The sequence below is a fragment of the Pyrus communis genome, chromosome 16 (assembly GCF_041283825.1).
Source record: "Pyrus communis isolate YQ-2024b chromosome 16, ASM4128382v1, whole genome shotgun sequence".
Lineage (NCBI taxonomy): Eukaryota > Viridiplantae > Streptophyta > Magnoliopsida > Rosales > Rosaceae > Pyrus > Pyrus communis.
This window is the reverse complement of record NC_142580.1, coordinates 6,469,621-6,486,613: the sequence shown is the minus strand read 5'-3', so window position 1 is coordinate 6,486,613 and position 16,993 is coordinate 6,469,621. Positions and strand designations below refer to the sequence as shown.

At 37.9% G+C, this 16,993-nt stretch overlaps 2 protein-coding genes across 2 annotated transcripts; one reads left to right on the top strand and one right to left on the bottom strand.

The window, feature by feature from the left end:
- Window positions 1-5,680: 5,680 nt before the first annotated feature.
- LOC137731898 (4-coumarate--CoA ligase-like 9) lies at window positions 5,681-8,352 on the bottom strand. The gene is made up of 6 exons (XM_068471148.2): window positions 7,225-8,352; window positions 6,932-7,121; window positions 6,514-6,659; window positions 6,356-6,423; window positions 6,152-6,254; window positions 5,681-6,081 (listed from the first exon to the last, which is right to left on the bottom strand). Exons 1-6 carry the CDS (start codon window positions 8,248-8,250, stop codon window positions 5,968-5,970), a joined length of 1,647 nt encoding a protein of 548 aa, XP_068327249.2. The 5' UTR covers window positions 8,251-8,352; the 3' UTR covers window positions 5,681-5,967.
- Window positions 8,353-13,861: 5,509 nt separating this feature from the next.
- Window positions 13,862-16,971, top strand: LOC137732585 (uncharacterized). The gene is made up of 4 exons (XM_068471903.2): window positions 13,862-14,484; window positions 14,972-15,409; window positions 15,522-15,828; window positions 16,347-16,971. Exons 1-4 carry the CDS (start codon window positions 14,002-14,004, stop codon window positions 16,487-16,489), a joined length of 1,371 nt encoding a protein of 456 aa, XP_068328004.2. The 5' UTR covers window positions 13,862-14,001; the 3' UTR covers window positions 16,490-16,971.
- Window positions 16,972-16,993: the final 22 nt, after the last annotated feature.

Here is a 16,993-nt window from a genome sequence, read left to right as displayed (position 1 = left end):
AACTAATAATACGACATATAATAAATAAACATGAGTCACACATTTTCGAAATCTTCTCAAAGAAATCCCGAGAGGATCTGTTGGTTTAACTTGATTGGGAATTGTATAAAGTATAAAGTAGGCTAAAATACAAAAAGTAGTGGTTTATTACGTTTATGATTTGTCCAATAAGGTCACGTATAAGTTTCCAGTGATAGTAGCTAAAATGTCACTTTCTCTAAATATATTTAAACTCTGCGTGTGGGTACACGTTCGGTGTGATGTCCTTGTCCTCATAAACACGTGTTATATAAACAATATTAAAAATTAGAAAAGAGCAAGAGATTTTGCATCAGGATCCTCTCCTGAGCTAAGAGTGAGAATCCTCTTGACCAAGCTCATCAAACTGTTAAAATTTTTTCCAACAGTTATAATTATTATAATTTTTATAGGGGCCTCCTGTTTGTAGCCGTTAAATAAAATTTCAACGGCCCGATAAACTTGGTCAGGAGGATCCTCACCCTTAACTCAGGAGAGGATCCTGATTCAGAGATTTTAATTTAAACTGTTCGTAGTAAGTTGAACAAAAATATTTTAACAATTAAGGCAATCTATCACTTGTTAATATACGAATAAATAAATATATTTTTGTTTAAAAATTAGTTTTATTAGAGAGAGAGAAAGATTCAAAAGTGCTACGTTAGTATAGGAGATTAGAGAAATGTTTCAAAAATCAAATGCGTGGATAGAAACCCAAAACTATTAAAATATTATCAGATAATAACACCCAACACTTAACCCCTCAATTGATAGACTTTTTTTCCACCTTGAAAGCAATTGGTTATGCTCTTTGTTATATATTGTTTTCTTAAATCATACGAATGATTGATAGTAGGATATTACTAGCATTCGCTCCTTAAGGGATATATATATTGGGAATAACGTATGTTAATCGTATTTTAGAAAGAGAGTGTGTGCGAGTTGTTTATTTTAAGAATAGGTTAGATACAATCAACTACATTTTTTCGTTATAACTCGGAAAAAAAAGGTGCATGATTCCACGAATTTCTTCTGGAAAAAAAAAAAATTTATCAATTTCATAATCGGAACTGACAATTTCTTAATCTTCATTAGAAGACCACCACTATGCAAAATTATTTCAATCACATATCATTTAGTAGTTCAAATATATTGAGCAAATCAACAGTATGTACCAAGTAACATATTCATAACGAACTGTCAATTTGTCTAACACGTTTGGATGAATCTTCGTGATTTTTTAAAGAGTGATTTTCAAATGAAGATTAATAAATTGAACAATTTGATTGTTGATTTTATTCGGTCAAGATATCTTATTCGCAAATGGAGGGATATGTGTATCCCCACATTGGGATGCAAGTATTATCCTTGATTGTATGCGAATTTGGAGAGATGAGTTATAACTTGTAGGATAATACTTGCATTCCCCAAATGGGGGAATGGTGTGGAGGATGCATGACACACCCCGACTCGGAATATCCACTAAGATTCTGAATCAAGTTATGTTGGCTGACACCCGAAAGGTGACGAAGCCATAAATTGTGATAGAGAGTAAATATATGAATAAATTAAATCTACAAGTGCTTAAATACACGAATGCCCCGTGAGCGGTTATGGACCCCCTCTATTTTTTATTCCCTTTTTCTAACATATGATACAAGGCGTAAGTAAAATATAGCTAGTAAGGTAATATAATAATCAAGCCAACATAAAAAAAAAAACCACCTATACTAGGGAGTACCACGAATCCTCAACAATACAGAAACTTTGCTACTAGAATCTAAAGGTTTCAAACTAGAAAATGTAAGTGAGCGAAAACAAAGCTTTTCAGAAACCATTTCTGTAACAAAGGTAATAACCAGGTGATTTATATCTCAACACCATACTCACCATAACAAAACCACAATCTGTCATAACAGATATCTCAACAAAGAATAAGTAACCCAGGTGGTTTATATCAATATGTAATGGTATGTCAGCCGGAGTCACCTAACGTGACTTGTACGGCTAAGCCTAGTTCATCAAATATCTAAGTACTATGTCAACCAGATCCACCTATTGTGGCATGTACGGCTGAACCAATAACTTATCAACATACTAGTCGGAGTCACCCCATGTGACCTGTATGACCTATCCATAGCTTATCAAACATCTCTGCACACGAGTCGGAACCACCTCTTGTGGTCTGTACAACAGGACTGTGTGTAAAATAAGTACGCTCAAGTGTTACGATCACGTGAAGACTGTGCGAATTATCGCGGGTCACCTACAAGTTGGAACCACCTATAGTGGTCTGTACGACAGGCCTGTGCACCTACCTTGAATCCAAGGTGAGCGTAAGGTGCGGGAGGTGAACATCACGTGAAGGACTGTGCCCTGGCCATGGGCAGGCGCACTAACACCGGGGTGTAGGTTTACGAGCTCTCAATGCATCTCAATATAACATGTATAACTCATGGGCAATTAGCACGAAAGTGTCTGAGTTGCCTAACACATAAATGTAGTCATGCCATAACTCCATTGATTCAACTAATACCATAAACTCACCTTCACACTTTAAAGCATTCACAATCATTATATGCAAGTAATCATACCTATGAATAAGCCAAGAATAATAAGTTCTCAATACATCTCAACACAAGTATACTCATTACCATCACTACCATCAATAAACTCAATCATTTCATAGTATTTCCAAATATATATATATATATATATATATATATATATATATATATATATTTATCATGGCATAAAAATGCCAATCAAAAACGCCCTACTCCCGAAAGAATTATTTTCAAGAATAATTATCAGTGACAAACCAAAATTAAACACTAGTTTAACTATCTTACCAAAACTGACGATTTCTTACTTCAATCCTCTAATCTTCACACATTGATTTATGACCACACTTACCCACCACAACATAAAGCTAAAACTCACATTTTACCAAATTCCCTCACATTGTCCAATTTCCCAAACAAGGCTTTTGTCCCAATTATTGTATGGCTGCATCTAACGTCTCGTTAGACTGCCTACGTACCCTAAATAGGGATCAAGCCATTCGTAGTTCCAAATTCCAGAATTTAAACCAAATCCGAATAAATTCATTTAATCCAACAAATACTACAATCATACTACTATTCAAACCACCGCAATTTAGTCACAAAAGTATCATTAGCACAATAATATTCACATAAAAACACACTGACAGCTCCCTGGCCGTGCGCCGCCGCACCAGCTACCGCGGGTGGCGGTCGGCCGCCCCGGCTCGCCGGAAAACTCAACTATTTCTAAAAATTCTCAAAAATTACAGAAATGAAGATCTCAAAGAGTAGAGCAAATTTTATACCTGCGGTCAAGGCCAATTTGGTCGGAAAACACCTCAAATTGACCACAAACCTCCGGAAACCCTTGTTTTGGGTTTTTTTAATTCGTCTCCAAAACAACTCCGATGCTCCAACAAAATAATGGTCTTTGTTTCAGACCTCAAGGGAAGTCTATTTATGGTGGCAATTGAAAGAAATTGTTTCAGAAATGGGAGAATCGACACAAGACCCGCCGCACCCACCGGTGCGATGTTTCCTGAATTCCATGCTAAAATCTATGATTTCTAGGGTATAATTGGAAGAGGGAAGGTTATGGAGGGGTTTCCAAGAGGTTGTTTGATGTAATTCACCGGAAAACGGGGTGAAAACCCGTCGGAAATGTGCGTGTGGAGCCGCTCGGGTCGGGTCACCAAGAACCGGGTCCCGATCCCCCGCTTCTCCCTTCCTCTCCTCTTCCCTCCTTTCTTTCTTTTCTGATTGGTCCTCCTCCCATCTTCCTCCTTTCCCTCCTGCAACTCTCCACTTTCTCCTCTCCCTTCCTGCCATTAGGCAGCCCGTCCCCCTTTTTCCTTCCTTTTTTGATTTTTTTTCCACCACCTCCTTAAAATAATAACCCCCCAAAAATAAAAGAATAAAGAATAAAGAATAAATACTAATCCTTACCAACACATTTTTGGGAATACAGTAAGGTAATAGTTCATTCGCGTCATGAAATAGTGATCAACGAAAATCAATACCCTCACCCCTATGGTATTCTTGTAAACTCATCTTTTAAAATTTATAAAATCTTAAAATTTGGGATGGGTTGCCACAATGCATATATTCTGTCATTCGCAAATAATGTTTCTGCACCATATAAACTTTATAATCAAACGTTCAATTTATATATATTCATTTTAAGATCATTTTGGATAAAAATGTTATTCCAATTGGAGATCATTTAGTTATCCAAATGTATCAAATAAATGGATGGTTCATCTTGAATATGTTAGTTGGTACTCAAACCGTCGCTTTGTCCTATAAATTTGGATGACTAAACTATCTTGATTCAAATGATTTTTTGTAAAGATGATCTTCAAATGAAGATTAACAACTTGAACAGCTTCGATTACGAAGTTTATATGTTAAGGTTACGTTATTTTGAATGGTGGAATGTGTGCATTCCCGATATGAAAAACACAATCATTACCCTAACTTATATGATCCAATTTACAACTGTGTGTCCTTTCATTTAATCAGTTTTTTTGTGAAAGATGAGTGAAGGAAGGGTTTCCCAAAATATTAGCTTAGAGAGACGGGTGAATGCCTTTCTCAAATATTATGGAAGTGCTTATAAAATGGCTGAAAACGTTTTTGATAAAAAGATATTTGAAACTAGTCGTTAATAAAAATGCAAATAAATTTTGAAAAAATCACTTAAAGTGCTTCCGGGTAAAAACCCTTAACTGGTGCTTCTTACACATGCTTTTGGAACTCAAAAATAATTTCTTTAAAAACACTTTCAATCATGTCAAAGATACTTCAAAACGAGCCCTTAGTATTATAAATCTAGTTTTTCTTGTTAATTTGTTTGGTGGATAGTGCCAATTTGTTGTTTAAAAGTAGAAATTAGAAAGACAAAAGCTGTAAGCACAAAACGGATCAGGACTTGAGATCCTATCACAGCCGTTTCAAGTCCATATTATTCTCAAGCACAACAAAAGAAGAGTCCAAAATCTTTGTAGCCCATGTCAAACTCCAAGCCATCAATTTAGGCAAACTAATTATTTTTAATGAAAAGCTCTTAAGATAAAAATAAATAAAATAAATATAAAAAAAAAAAGTAATAAGGAAAAAAAAAAAAAAAAGAGATGGTGATCTTGTTGTAAAAGGTAATGCTAGGAACACTAAATTTTTAAACAAAGTTTTGAAAATTAAAGGACATAAAAGTTGATTGGTTTATCACTTAAACGTTGATAAACGTGCTCATTCCTATTGGTGACACATCATTTAGTTTGTAAATTTAGTCTCCAAATTTAGTCTTCCTAGCATTATCCTTTTGTAAATAAGTTAATATTTATGGTAGTATCGTAAACAAAATGAAGTAAAAAAAAATTTCATGCATAAACAATCAGTGTCACTAAAGTATAACTTATTTACAAAAATCCCACCGCCTTTTTTTAGTGTTGCTAAGCCAACCCCAGTGTCTTATCCATTTACTTTGAAATTATAATTCTATTGACAAATTTATCCTTGTATAAATGACCTTCAAAAACCTAAAAAACAACCAATCATGTCTTGTCACATAATTATTAGTTATATAGGCAACAAAAAAAAACCTAAAATATCATACGTTAGAAAAAGGGAAAATTATCATAAGCCCCTCCAACTGTAATTGGTGTTTCTGGAACAATATGGATACCTAACATATTTTGAATTTGAAGGAATCTGATGTTAGGGAAAAGCCAGAGCAACACCAAACTATGGATGAAGCTCTTCCAATCGCAACTAGCGTGGATGAAGCTGCAGTCTTTACATACTTTGAAGTAATGACTATCTTTGCTTGCTGGCCAAGCCATTAATCGTATTTGCATTCGGGAGCTCGAAATATAAACTAACACCAGAAGAAAGAAACTGGAATTCATAACTTGGATAGTGCAAGTTTGATTAATTCCTTCCTCAACACTTTTCCCTGCGCATTCTTTGGTATTGCACCGATGAATGTTACACGTCGAATCTTCTTATATGGCGCAACCTGCAAGTGATGCAGCACGGTGAAATTAAAATTGGTTAAACCGTAAAACATTAGTTTCTATGAGAGTTACCTGTTTCGCAATGAAATCCTTGATCTGTGATTCATCAATGGCACTTCCAAGGCTCCTCACGACGAAGGCCATGGGTACTTGACCTGCTTCCTCATCTGGGTACCTGTCCATCATTTTCCATCACCCAAACACAAACTCCATGAGCTGTTCGCACGCGAAGCTCGAACTCAAATCATAATCAAAACGGTAGAGTAAGTTACGTACGGAATCACAGCTGCATCGACAATGTCTGGATGGGAGTGAAGCAGATCCTCCAACTCCGCCGGGGCAACCTAATGCAAACATACGCAATCCCATTGAAGCGAAGAAGGAAACAAGTGTTTGGTTAAAGGGTGAATTTGGAAGGTGCAGAGGCGGCAAACCTGGTAGCCTTTGTACTTGATCAATTCCTTGATTCGATCGACGAAATATAGAAAACCTTCATTGTCTATGTAGCAAATGTCTCCAGTTTTTAACCATCCTTCTGAGTCGAAAATTGCAGCAGTTGCTTCTTCGTCACCAGTGTAACCTACATTAATTAAAATAATCACTACCACCCATCAAACATGAACCACTACTTCACTATAAATTTCCCGTTAATTCACTATCAGTTTCTTCCCTAAACTTGTATTCCACTGTCGATTTTTCGTTTCAATATTATAGATAGTAAATATTTTTCATGCAGGATTTCCATTCTTATTGTCAAATGTAGTTTTTCTAACGCTATATCAAAAGTCCGTTGTCTAATAATAAAGAAAGATCGTCATGTCCAAATAAATGCCATGTGAATATCAACATTACCTTTCATAACGTATGGTCCTCTAACCCAAATTTCCCCTTGCATCAAAGGAGGCAGGGCACTACCGGTCCCAGGCTCCACAATCTTGGCCTCAATATCTGACATCAGCCTTCCATTAGCTCCTTCCACTCGGGTTTCTTCCGGGCCCAGCGCGCCAAACACTCGGGCCGTCGTCTCCGTCATCCCATATCCCTGCACAGCCCACCACACGGGCCCAAAGTTGGCCAAAACGACAACACATTAAACGTCGTTAAAACTTAAACTCATCGACAATATGTACACATCACGCCCTAACCTGTGAGACTTGTACGTTCGGCAGCCGCTTCCTCAGCTTCTCGACCACACTCTTCGCCAGCGGAGCGCCGCCGCAGCCGATCACTTGCAGGGAGCTCAAATCGTAGCCGTCCATCTCGTTTATGTCCCCGTGCTTCACCAAAGCCACGACCGCCGGCGGGGCACAGGCCATGTGGGCGATTCGGAACCGCTCGATGGATCTCATCATCACCTTCAAATCGAACCTTCCCATCCACGCCAGCGTGTCCCCCGTCACCAAAACTCTCAGGCAGTACGCGAACCCGTACACGTGGAAAAACGGCACCGTACAGAGACACACAGCGTGTGGAGCCGAAGGGTTTCGAACCGCGTGGATACCGGCCATCATCGATATCCAGTTCCGGTGAGTCAACTCCACGCCTTTGACCCTCCCGGTGGTCCCGGATGAGTAGAGAATCGTGGCGGTGTCTGATTGCCTCACTTCTACTCGAAGCGATGTGGTCGAACTCGGACAGGTCGTCATCATGGACTCGAACTCGGCCGAGTCAAGGAGGATGGTCCCGAGGCGGAGGGAGTTGGGAATTTTTTGAGCGGTGGCGGAGGTGGCGAATGCGACGGCGGGACTGCATATGCGGATTTGGTGGGAAATTTCGGGACTGGAGCTGGCCGGGTTGGAAGGGGAGACGATGACGCCGAGGGAGAGGAGAGAGAGGTGGAGGATGGGGAGGTGGAGGGAGTTGGGGGAGAGAACGAAGGCGCATTGGCCGTGGGAGAGGCCGAGCTGGGATTGAAGCGAGGCGGCGAGGGTTCGGACTCGAAAAATGAACTCGGGGTAGAGAATATGGTGGGCCGTGGCGGCGTCGAGGAGGGCGGGAGTGGAAGGCAGGGGAGGGGAGTGGAGGAGGTGGGAGAGGAGGTAGTGGGTGAGGGAAAGAGGCGTGGTTGGGGGAGGGAGTTGGGATTTGGGTCTCAGGCTGTGGAAAGTCTTGGTCTTTGAGCAAAACCCACACTTTGGATCAATGCTACTGCCCTTCTGTTGAGTCGCCATTTTTGTATCAGTAGTTTGAGGTTGAGGTTTCAGGATTTGGATTGGAAATGGAGGTATTAAAATTGGGTTTGGATACTAAGTAGGTAATTGGGTTTGTGATTTGTCCAATAAGTCGTCACGTTTTAGTTTCAAGTGATGGTAGGTAAGAGAGTATAGTACAAAATTTCACTATCAGTAACTCTATTGAAAACCATATGCATGTGCATGCATGTCCGGTGTGACGTCCTTATCCTCGTAAACATATGTTATAATATTACAAGGAGGGGATTTGCTACCGAAACTAAATTTACAAATTACACACAAAATGTCATCAATAAGAAATAAACATATTAATCAACATTTAAATAATAATTCAATCATCAACTTTCACGCCGTTTAGTTTACAAAGTTTAGTCTACACATTTAGTCTCCCTAATATTACCCTATTACAAGATGACATTAAGAAATAAGAGAAGACATGAAGATTTTAATCTGAAATATTTGTAGTAGGTTGAAGAAAGATGCTCTAACCACCAAGATAATCTACCACTTTAACGTATGATTAAGGAGAAGGGAAGATTCAAAACTGTTACATTGGTATAGGAGGCCATACGAAACTTTCAAATGCAAAACGTATGGGTAGAAATACAAAACCATTGAGATATTAGCAAATGATAACACCCAACATCTGATCCTTCAATTAATGGAGAGATTTTTCCCAAAAGAGCTATTGGTTATGCTCTTGTTATATATTATTTCTTAAAGCATACGTAGGATTGATTGTAGGGTAATACTTGCATTCCACTCTAGAGGGATGAGCCAATTTCTCTCTTTGCGAATAATGTATCTTAACTATACAAATTTCATAACTAGAATTGTTCAATTTCTTCTTCATTTGATGACCACCATTACAAAAAAAAAACTATTTCAAGCAGAGGTCATTTAGTCTTTCAATGTATTGAGCAAATCAACGTGTAGGTATCAACTAACATATTCATAATGAACCGTCCATTTGTTTGATACGTTTAGATGATTACACGATTTTCACTTCAAATGATTTTTGTAGGAGTGATCTTCAAATGAAGATTAATAAATTGAACTGTTCCAATCGTTGATTTTATTTGGTCAAGATATATTATTCGGAAATGGGAGATATGTGCATCCCTCACATGGGGGATGCAAGTATTATCCTTGACTGTAGGCGAACTTTGAGAGAATACTTATAACTTGCATTCCCCACATGGGGGAATGCGCAAACTCAATCATTCCCAAATAATGTATCTTCACCATATAAACTTCTGTTGACCCTAAAAATTACAAAGCCTACACGGCGCGCAGGCCGAATAACTAATAAGCTAACTAAGTCCTTCGGTTGAATGCGGGCGTGCCAACTCGTCGGCCGAGGAGTAAAATTTGTTGATGTAACATTGAGCGCGTTGCTGACTTCTTTATCTTGCGATTGCAACCGAGGAAGAAACACTCTCGTCTTTGGGTTCTAGAGCCTGAAGACGAGGCTGCTAGTTCTGCGAAGTTCACAAGTTGTCGGTGCCTGATTCGGTCACCGTGATTATATTCGTAAGAGTATAAGTACGTCGAATCGACACCAAACTATACGGACACAAATATTCAAAGGTGATGTATGTCTTGATGGTGAACATGGTTCGGCCGTTGGAATGCCGAACTCTAAAACTCACTTGTGAATATCCAATCATAAAATCACTCGACGTCCAATACGCCGAATGTCGTAACTCGTAACACATTACTTCACCGAGACGGCTAATAAGATGACCCCTGCCAATAAGGATCCGAAAACCCTTCTCGGCCGAGACTTGGATAGATAACCAGTCGACCTTGACGCAATGCTGTTTATCCAAACTGAAGATGCTCCTCGGGCGGCTGATTCTACGGCAACAGTGTTGTTTATCCAAACTGAAGGTATGTTGGCGGAAAAAGAAAAGGAAAAATCTCAAGGTATTTGAGAGGTTTTACGCAGGGCAATTGTATGTTGAATTGAATGTCCTTTTTTGTTACATGACTTCTTATATTTATAGCACCAACTCCTTGAGACCGAATTAAACCCTTATCTGGATTGGGAGTCCTTGCCCTGTTCCAACTTTGCTTCGAACAACCCTACTCCCATTAGGACTTTGAACTCACCCCCCTTCGGGGCTTTATTCACTACTGGTCGAGATTCCTAGTTGCACCAGGACTTCCTCGACCCTCTTTGTTTATCTAGAACTACTATTTGCGATAGGACTCGACCATCCCTGCCAAACGGTCCGGGATCATCAGGCGGCCTATAGTATTATGACCCAGCTTTGGGCCGAGCACAAACCTACATTCGGCCCAACAATATTATTTTGGGCCCAAACAACTTCATAATCAAAACCATTCAATTTATAAATCTTTATTTCAAGATCATTTTGGATAAAGTGTTATTCGAATATGAGATTATTTAGTTATCCAAATGTATCAAATAAATGGACAGTTCATCATGAATATTTTACTTGCTCAAACCTTCGATTTGTTCTATAAATTTGGATGACTAAACGATCTCTGATTCAAATAATATTTTGTAGAGATAATCTTCAAATGAAGATTAATAAATTGAACGGTTCTGATTATGAAATTTTTTATATGTTGAAGATACATTATTCGAAATGGTGGAATATTTGCATTTCTCACGTGGAAAACACAATTATTATCCTAACTTATATCCAATAGACAACTCTGTGACGTATTTGTGAAAGATGAGTGAAGGGTTTCCCAAAATGTTAGCCTAGAGAAATGGGTGAATCCCTTCCCCAAATTTTAATTTTCGAAACAAAATCATTAGCGACTTATTTTTTCATGATTCAATTCAAGTTAGTTTTGTCTTTTAGTGTAAATAATATCGTTTGTTAAAAAAAAAATTTTAATTAGTATTATAAATATAGTTATTTTTTTTAAATTTGTCTGGTCAATTTGTTGTTTGAAAACAGAAATTGGAAAAGACAACAGATGGGGAGTTGAGGTCACATCACAACCGTTTCAGGTCCATATTATTGTCAAGTACAACAAATGAAGAGTCCAAAATCTTTGTAGCCCATATCAAACTCCAAGCCCATCAATATTGGCACATATTTTTTTGGACAACTTTAACGAAAAGTTTCATGTACTGTTCATTTTAACGAAAAATTATATTTTTATAATAAAAAGTCAATCCTGATACTATTCACTTTACCCTTTATTTTGTCCTTATCGTTAAAACTCAAAGTTTTCAAGTTATTTTCATTAATTTTCCTATTTTTTTAAAATGGAAACTTTAATAAAAAGCCTTTAAGATTAAAAAGAAATTAATGAAAATTTATTAATAACAAAAACAAAACAAAAAAGAAGTGGTAGTATTTTAGTAAATAAGTTGAAGTTTAGTGTCAACATTGTAAATAACTTGAACTAAAAAAAAAAAGTCAATGGCATTTTTGTAAATAAGTTAAAGTGAGGGTATCGTGCACAAACAGTTGACATAATCGTGCATAAACAGTCGGCGTCACTAAAGTTTCACATATTTCCGAAAATGTCACCACTTTTTTTTTGTCCTTATTATTAGTAAATTTTAATGAAGTGTTTTTTATTAAGAAAAAAGTTTATGAGACCCTCTTCATTAATTTTTTTTTACTAACAAGAGTTCGAATTTAGAATCTATTATAGTATAAGAAAAGATGTATCACTAAATTAAGAGCTGGTTGACATATAAAATCAACCACATGACAAAATAAACTTAATGTATCACTAAATTAAGAGCTGGTTAACATATAAATTCAACCACATGACGAAGTAAACTTGTTAATTGTTACCAAATGTATGTCAGTTTCCTCCAAAGAATATAACTGATGTATAGCTGTTTTGGCATGAATTAACAAATTGGGCTGAGATGGGCTGGCCTAATAATCATTGTTTGGCCCTGAATTAACAGATTGGACCCAGCTTGGTTGCTAGTTGGCATGCTGCATCTACAAGAATGACGTAGTTAGCTAATAGTTACTCAATATGTACGTCACGTAAGCTTTATAATTTTTAGGATCAACAAAAACGTGGATTGAAGATCATTTTGACAAGGGAAAAATTAGAAAAATTCAAACATTACAGATTTGAGCTTCAAGTTCCAAATTGGGCCTAATCTCCACTCAAGATCATGATGCATTTCGGATACACAAAAAAATTGGCGATATTGTTTATGCAAAATGGTCTCAGCTTGACGACTATGAAAACATGAGCAAGGTTCTTTTTGACGAGCATTAATATGATTTTTCACATAGAGCAATGAGACGTATGAGATTTTTATCTCAAATTGTTATATGTTTGTTTTTTTTGTTTTTTGAATTACGTTTCCAACTAGAGTAGCTAGCAACGCCAAGACTTGATGTAGATATTAAATAATCGTTTGATGTATCAATTTGCATAGTATTGTTTTATTATTCAAATTTTTTTATGTGTTCTAATAAATTTAATCCGTCCACTATTTAAACTTATCGTTAAATTATTATTTTTTTTAAATTATTATTATTTTTTAAAATTATCATTATACATAAAATATTTATCATCGTACATTATTATACTGAATCATTTTATTACACGAAAATCTTTTTTCTCTAATTAAAATTCCACCCGTCTCCACCTACACCAAAAGCATCACCATCTCAATCATTTCACTTTGTCACCTCCAATCCTCCAACTCACTCAACCAAACCACTCCACACTCCTCAACCCTCTCCCTAATCACCGATCCCCCACCAATTAATTAACCTTAAACCCCAATCAAGATCGCATAATCCTACGTGCTTAATTAGCTTAGTTGTCACATCTCATGTGTTTGACCAGCGATTGCTCTTCGTGTCCGGCTATAACTCGGCCGAACATGTTTTTTATTTGGCGGGAACATGAAGCCTTCGAGTTCGACAAAGTTGGTGTCCCAAAATCTGAAAAACAAAACCATATACAAAGATCATAGATCCGACACTTGTCGCGAGTCACTTTTTGTCCCTTTTGATCCCCATACCTGTCGCTCAATCATCTGTTTATCTTGCCATTAAAGAATTCCAGAACAAAAATTAAGAGGAACAGAGAAAGTGCAAAAAAGCAGATTCCAATTTTCAAGTCTCTAGGTTAAGTATATTCCTAATCGATAAATTGGCAAAAATAAGATAATTATTTTATTTTATTAAAATCGCGTTGGAAATTATGAAACTTGAGTAAAATAATTGTAATATACTGCTTTAAATAACTTCGCTAACCCGACGCGTTTCGTTTCGAAAGCAGATTCTTTGTTCTTTTACTTCTTATGTTCTTCCGTGCTTTTTTGTTTGCGTGGTCATGTTAACATTTTATATTATTATTCTGTTTTATCTTATTATTTTTATAAAAAAAATAATATAAAATATTAACGTGATTTAACCGTAACCAGACAAAACAAGAGAGCACGGAAGTGGGAGGGCAGCGAATCTGCCTTCTTCCGTTTCGTTGTCATACGTTTGCGGCTTTCATTTTATATTGTTTTACTTTTATTTGATTGCTTCCGGAACAAATATTGAAGATTTAGGAAGGGAAAAAAAAAACCTGGGTTTGATTTCTGTTCTTTAACCCGACGACAGACTGAGCCCGTAAATTAATTTGTAAAAAGCTTCCAACTTTCCTATTTAAAGCACCAAAATCTCAACTGGGTTGCCACCATTCTATCTCTAAAGCCACCATAATCTCAGCTTTAAGCTCAATAATTAAGCTCATAATCCATCCATGGCGGACGTTTTTATAAAAACAGAGGAGCCACCTTCCCAACTTATCCCTCTTCTCGATTCTAGTAACAATGACAACCACCACCACAACAACCCCCACAGCAACCGTCACCTGGGCGGAGAAGAAGAATACAAAGGTACCCCATTGGACCAAACCCTCCAATGGCTAGAAACGTTTCTCACTCTCTTGGGCTTCAACCAATCTTCTTGGTTGAGCCTTGTCCTGTCCTGGACGGCTCTGGCTCTCATCGGTGTGGCTCTTCCGGTGGTTGTGCTTGTGGTGTTCAACTGCTCCGACTGTAAGAAGTATCAGATTAAAAGGTTCGAGCTCGTTATCGTGGGCTCGCAGGCGATCCTGGCGGCGGTCTCTGTGCTCTGCATCTCACCCAGACTTCGCAAGTATGGCATTCGGAGGTTCCTCTTTGTCGATCGTTATAGCGGCCATATCGTTCGGTTTCGAAACGATTACATCAAGCAGATTAAGGTATGATCATAGCTTGAAATGATTTACTTGATTGTTTTACGAACATGCTATTGCGCTTTTGCATTGTATACATCAACCCGGAAATTTTACTATGCTCCGGTGTATGGCATATTCGTCGGATGAGGGGAGCATTTATACTAGCATACTAGAATTTTCCATATATCAACTTCAAATGTGATGATATGGGAACTTTCAAAATTCTTCTTATAAGTACATAATGTGCTTACCAAAATTCAGCATGTTTTCGTTGCTAATTCGAGGCTAGGCTGCAGAAAACATAATCGAAATCTTCCATCCTCGAGTTCTCTCAATTTCGCATCTGTTTAGTAATGCTCATAGGAATAGGATATGCACCTTTATGTTACCCCTTCTGAAAGTATCCTCCCGTCGTTCACTAACTGCAGCATCCAGATACTGTCAGTAAGTTGTGTCATCTGTTTATTTGAACTTCTATGCTAAGAATTTGGCTTGGGTCATATCTTCGCAGGATTCTTTCCGATTGCTTGTTCGGTGGGCACTGCCATGTTTTCTTTTGAAGACACTGCGTGAGGTCGTCCGCATGATATACGTGCATCACGATTCATGGGGGTGGGGGAAATCAGTTGGTGTATTGTTCACTTTGGTTCTATCGTGGGCTTATGTGAGTACAATCACTCTAACAGCCAGCATTTTGTTTCACTTGGTCTGCAATTTGCAAGTTATCCACTTCGACGATTATGCAAGGCTCTTGGAAAGGGAATCTGATGTGCTGGTATTTATGGACGAGCATATTCGTCTGCGCTACCATCTCTGTAAAATAAGCCACAGGTTCCGAATCTTCCTTCTCCTGCAGTTCATAGTTGTCACCGCAAGCCAGTTTGTCACTCTATTTGAGACCACAGAATACAGGGGAGACATCACTGTCATAAATGGCGGCGATTTTGCAGTAAGTTCAATGCTTTTGTGTATGTATCAGTAGATTAACTTCCCACTCGTACAAGCTTAGGTTCAAACCATAACGCATTAAATTTCCCTCCTTTTTTCCCCCAAAATTTCAGGTCTCCACAATTGTTCAAGTTGTGGGCATTATTCTCTCCCTGCACGCAGCGACCAGAATTTCTCATAGAGCGCAAGGCATAGTGACAGTTGCCAGTAGATGGCATGCGTTAATGACATGCAGTTCTAACGATACATCTCACAACAGAAGTTCAAACTGCTTGGTGAACCCAGAGGCTGCCGACACATTGAACTCGCTGCAAATAAGCTACTCCGAGAGTGACTTGGAGTCGATGGATTACGTTCCAATGCCTACGAATACACAGCTAGCTTCGTACATGTCTTCCTATCACAGGAGACAAGCTTTCGGTATGGATCAGCTTACACTGCCTCTAAAATACATCTGATTCCTTTTCCAGCAACATTTTTTGACTTAGAAATTAGTCTAACAATTGCATATGAACACGAACCAATTTCTAATTTTCTTGTTTTGTTAGAATCGAAGTACAAAACTAGCCGCTTCCATCTTTTCTAATTGAAGTCAGTTGGCTATGGATCGATCGCGTGTTTAAATACTCAAAATGTCGATGTATAGTTTAATGAATAAGCATTAGACAAGCATATCAATCCTTCTAAGACTCGTATACAAGCCCCTAGCCTCGCATACAAATCATCGAGGCTAATGGCCCAACATGGAGCTTTGTTCCATGTTGGTGAAGGTTTCGTTTATCAGCTTGGTAGCGGACACTTCGATTCCAATGTCTCAGACTTCGCCGTGCATTTCAAAGCCGAAATTTTGTGTCATGTATGGTTTTCTATGTACATTATCTCTTCACTTCCATTGGTTTTCAATTGTCTCAAGATTTTCCCTTTGTTCTCCAATGCAGTGTCATACTTGCAAACCAATCATGGGGGGATCACAATTTTTGGATGGACAGTCGACAGAGCCCTCCTCAACACAATTTTCTTCATTGAACTGTCTCTGATCACCTTTGTTCTTGGAAAGACATTAGTTTTCACGTCGACTTGATGCACGCCGCTCGATCCACGACCACATTGGCGTCGCGAAATCGACATGCACAAATGAAGTTAAAGATGCCCACAGTTGTCGATCTTTTTCGGTTTGCACCTTCATCTCTTTGGTTGGAATTACAGATTCGCGCCTAAATCGTAGATTTGTTTTGCTTGGCAGCGTCGTCTCTTCGATTATTTCCCCATGAAATCTGTCGTTGATTGCTTGATTACATTCGAAATGCCGAAATCATGCTGCTTCTTTGTATACTTGATTGTTGATTACTTGATTACTTGATTGCATTCGAAATACCGAAATCATGCTGCTTCTTTGTATACCGAAAACATAGGAGAAGATTATTTTATTTATTTATTTTGGTCGAGAGTTCGTGTTTTTCGTAATCATATCTCCATGTAATAAATAAAGAGTGTTGTCATTTTGAGAGTTCGTGTTTTTCGTAATCATATCTCCATGTAATAAATAAAGAGTTGTTATTCTCACTCCAATGTCTTTATCTCCTTA

Coding starts and splice junctions, on each gene's coding strand:
- LOC137731898 (XM_068471148.2), bottom strand. CDS start 8,250: ATGGCGACTCAACAGAAGGGCAGTAGCATTGATCCAAAGTGTGGGTTT. Junction 7,122..7,224: donor CGAACGTACAAGTCTCACAG/GTTAGGGCGTGA, acceptor TGGGCTGTGCAG/GGATATGGGATGACGGAGAC. Junction 6,255..6,355: donor GTCGATGCAGCTGTGATTCC/GTACGTAACTTA, acceptor AATGATGGACAG/GTACCCAGATGAGGAAGCAG.
- LOC137732585 (XM_068471903.2), top strand. CDS start 14,002: ATGGCGGACGTTTTTATAAAAACAGAGGAGCCACCTTCCCAACTTATC. Junction 15,410..15,521: donor TAAATGGCGGCGATTTTGCA/GTAAGTTCAATG, acceptor CCAAAATTTCAG/GTCTCCACAATTGTTCAAGT. Junction 15,829..16,346: donor TCACAGGAGACAAGCTTTCG/GTATGGATCAGC, acceptor TCTCCAATGCAG/TGTCATACTTGCAAACCAAT.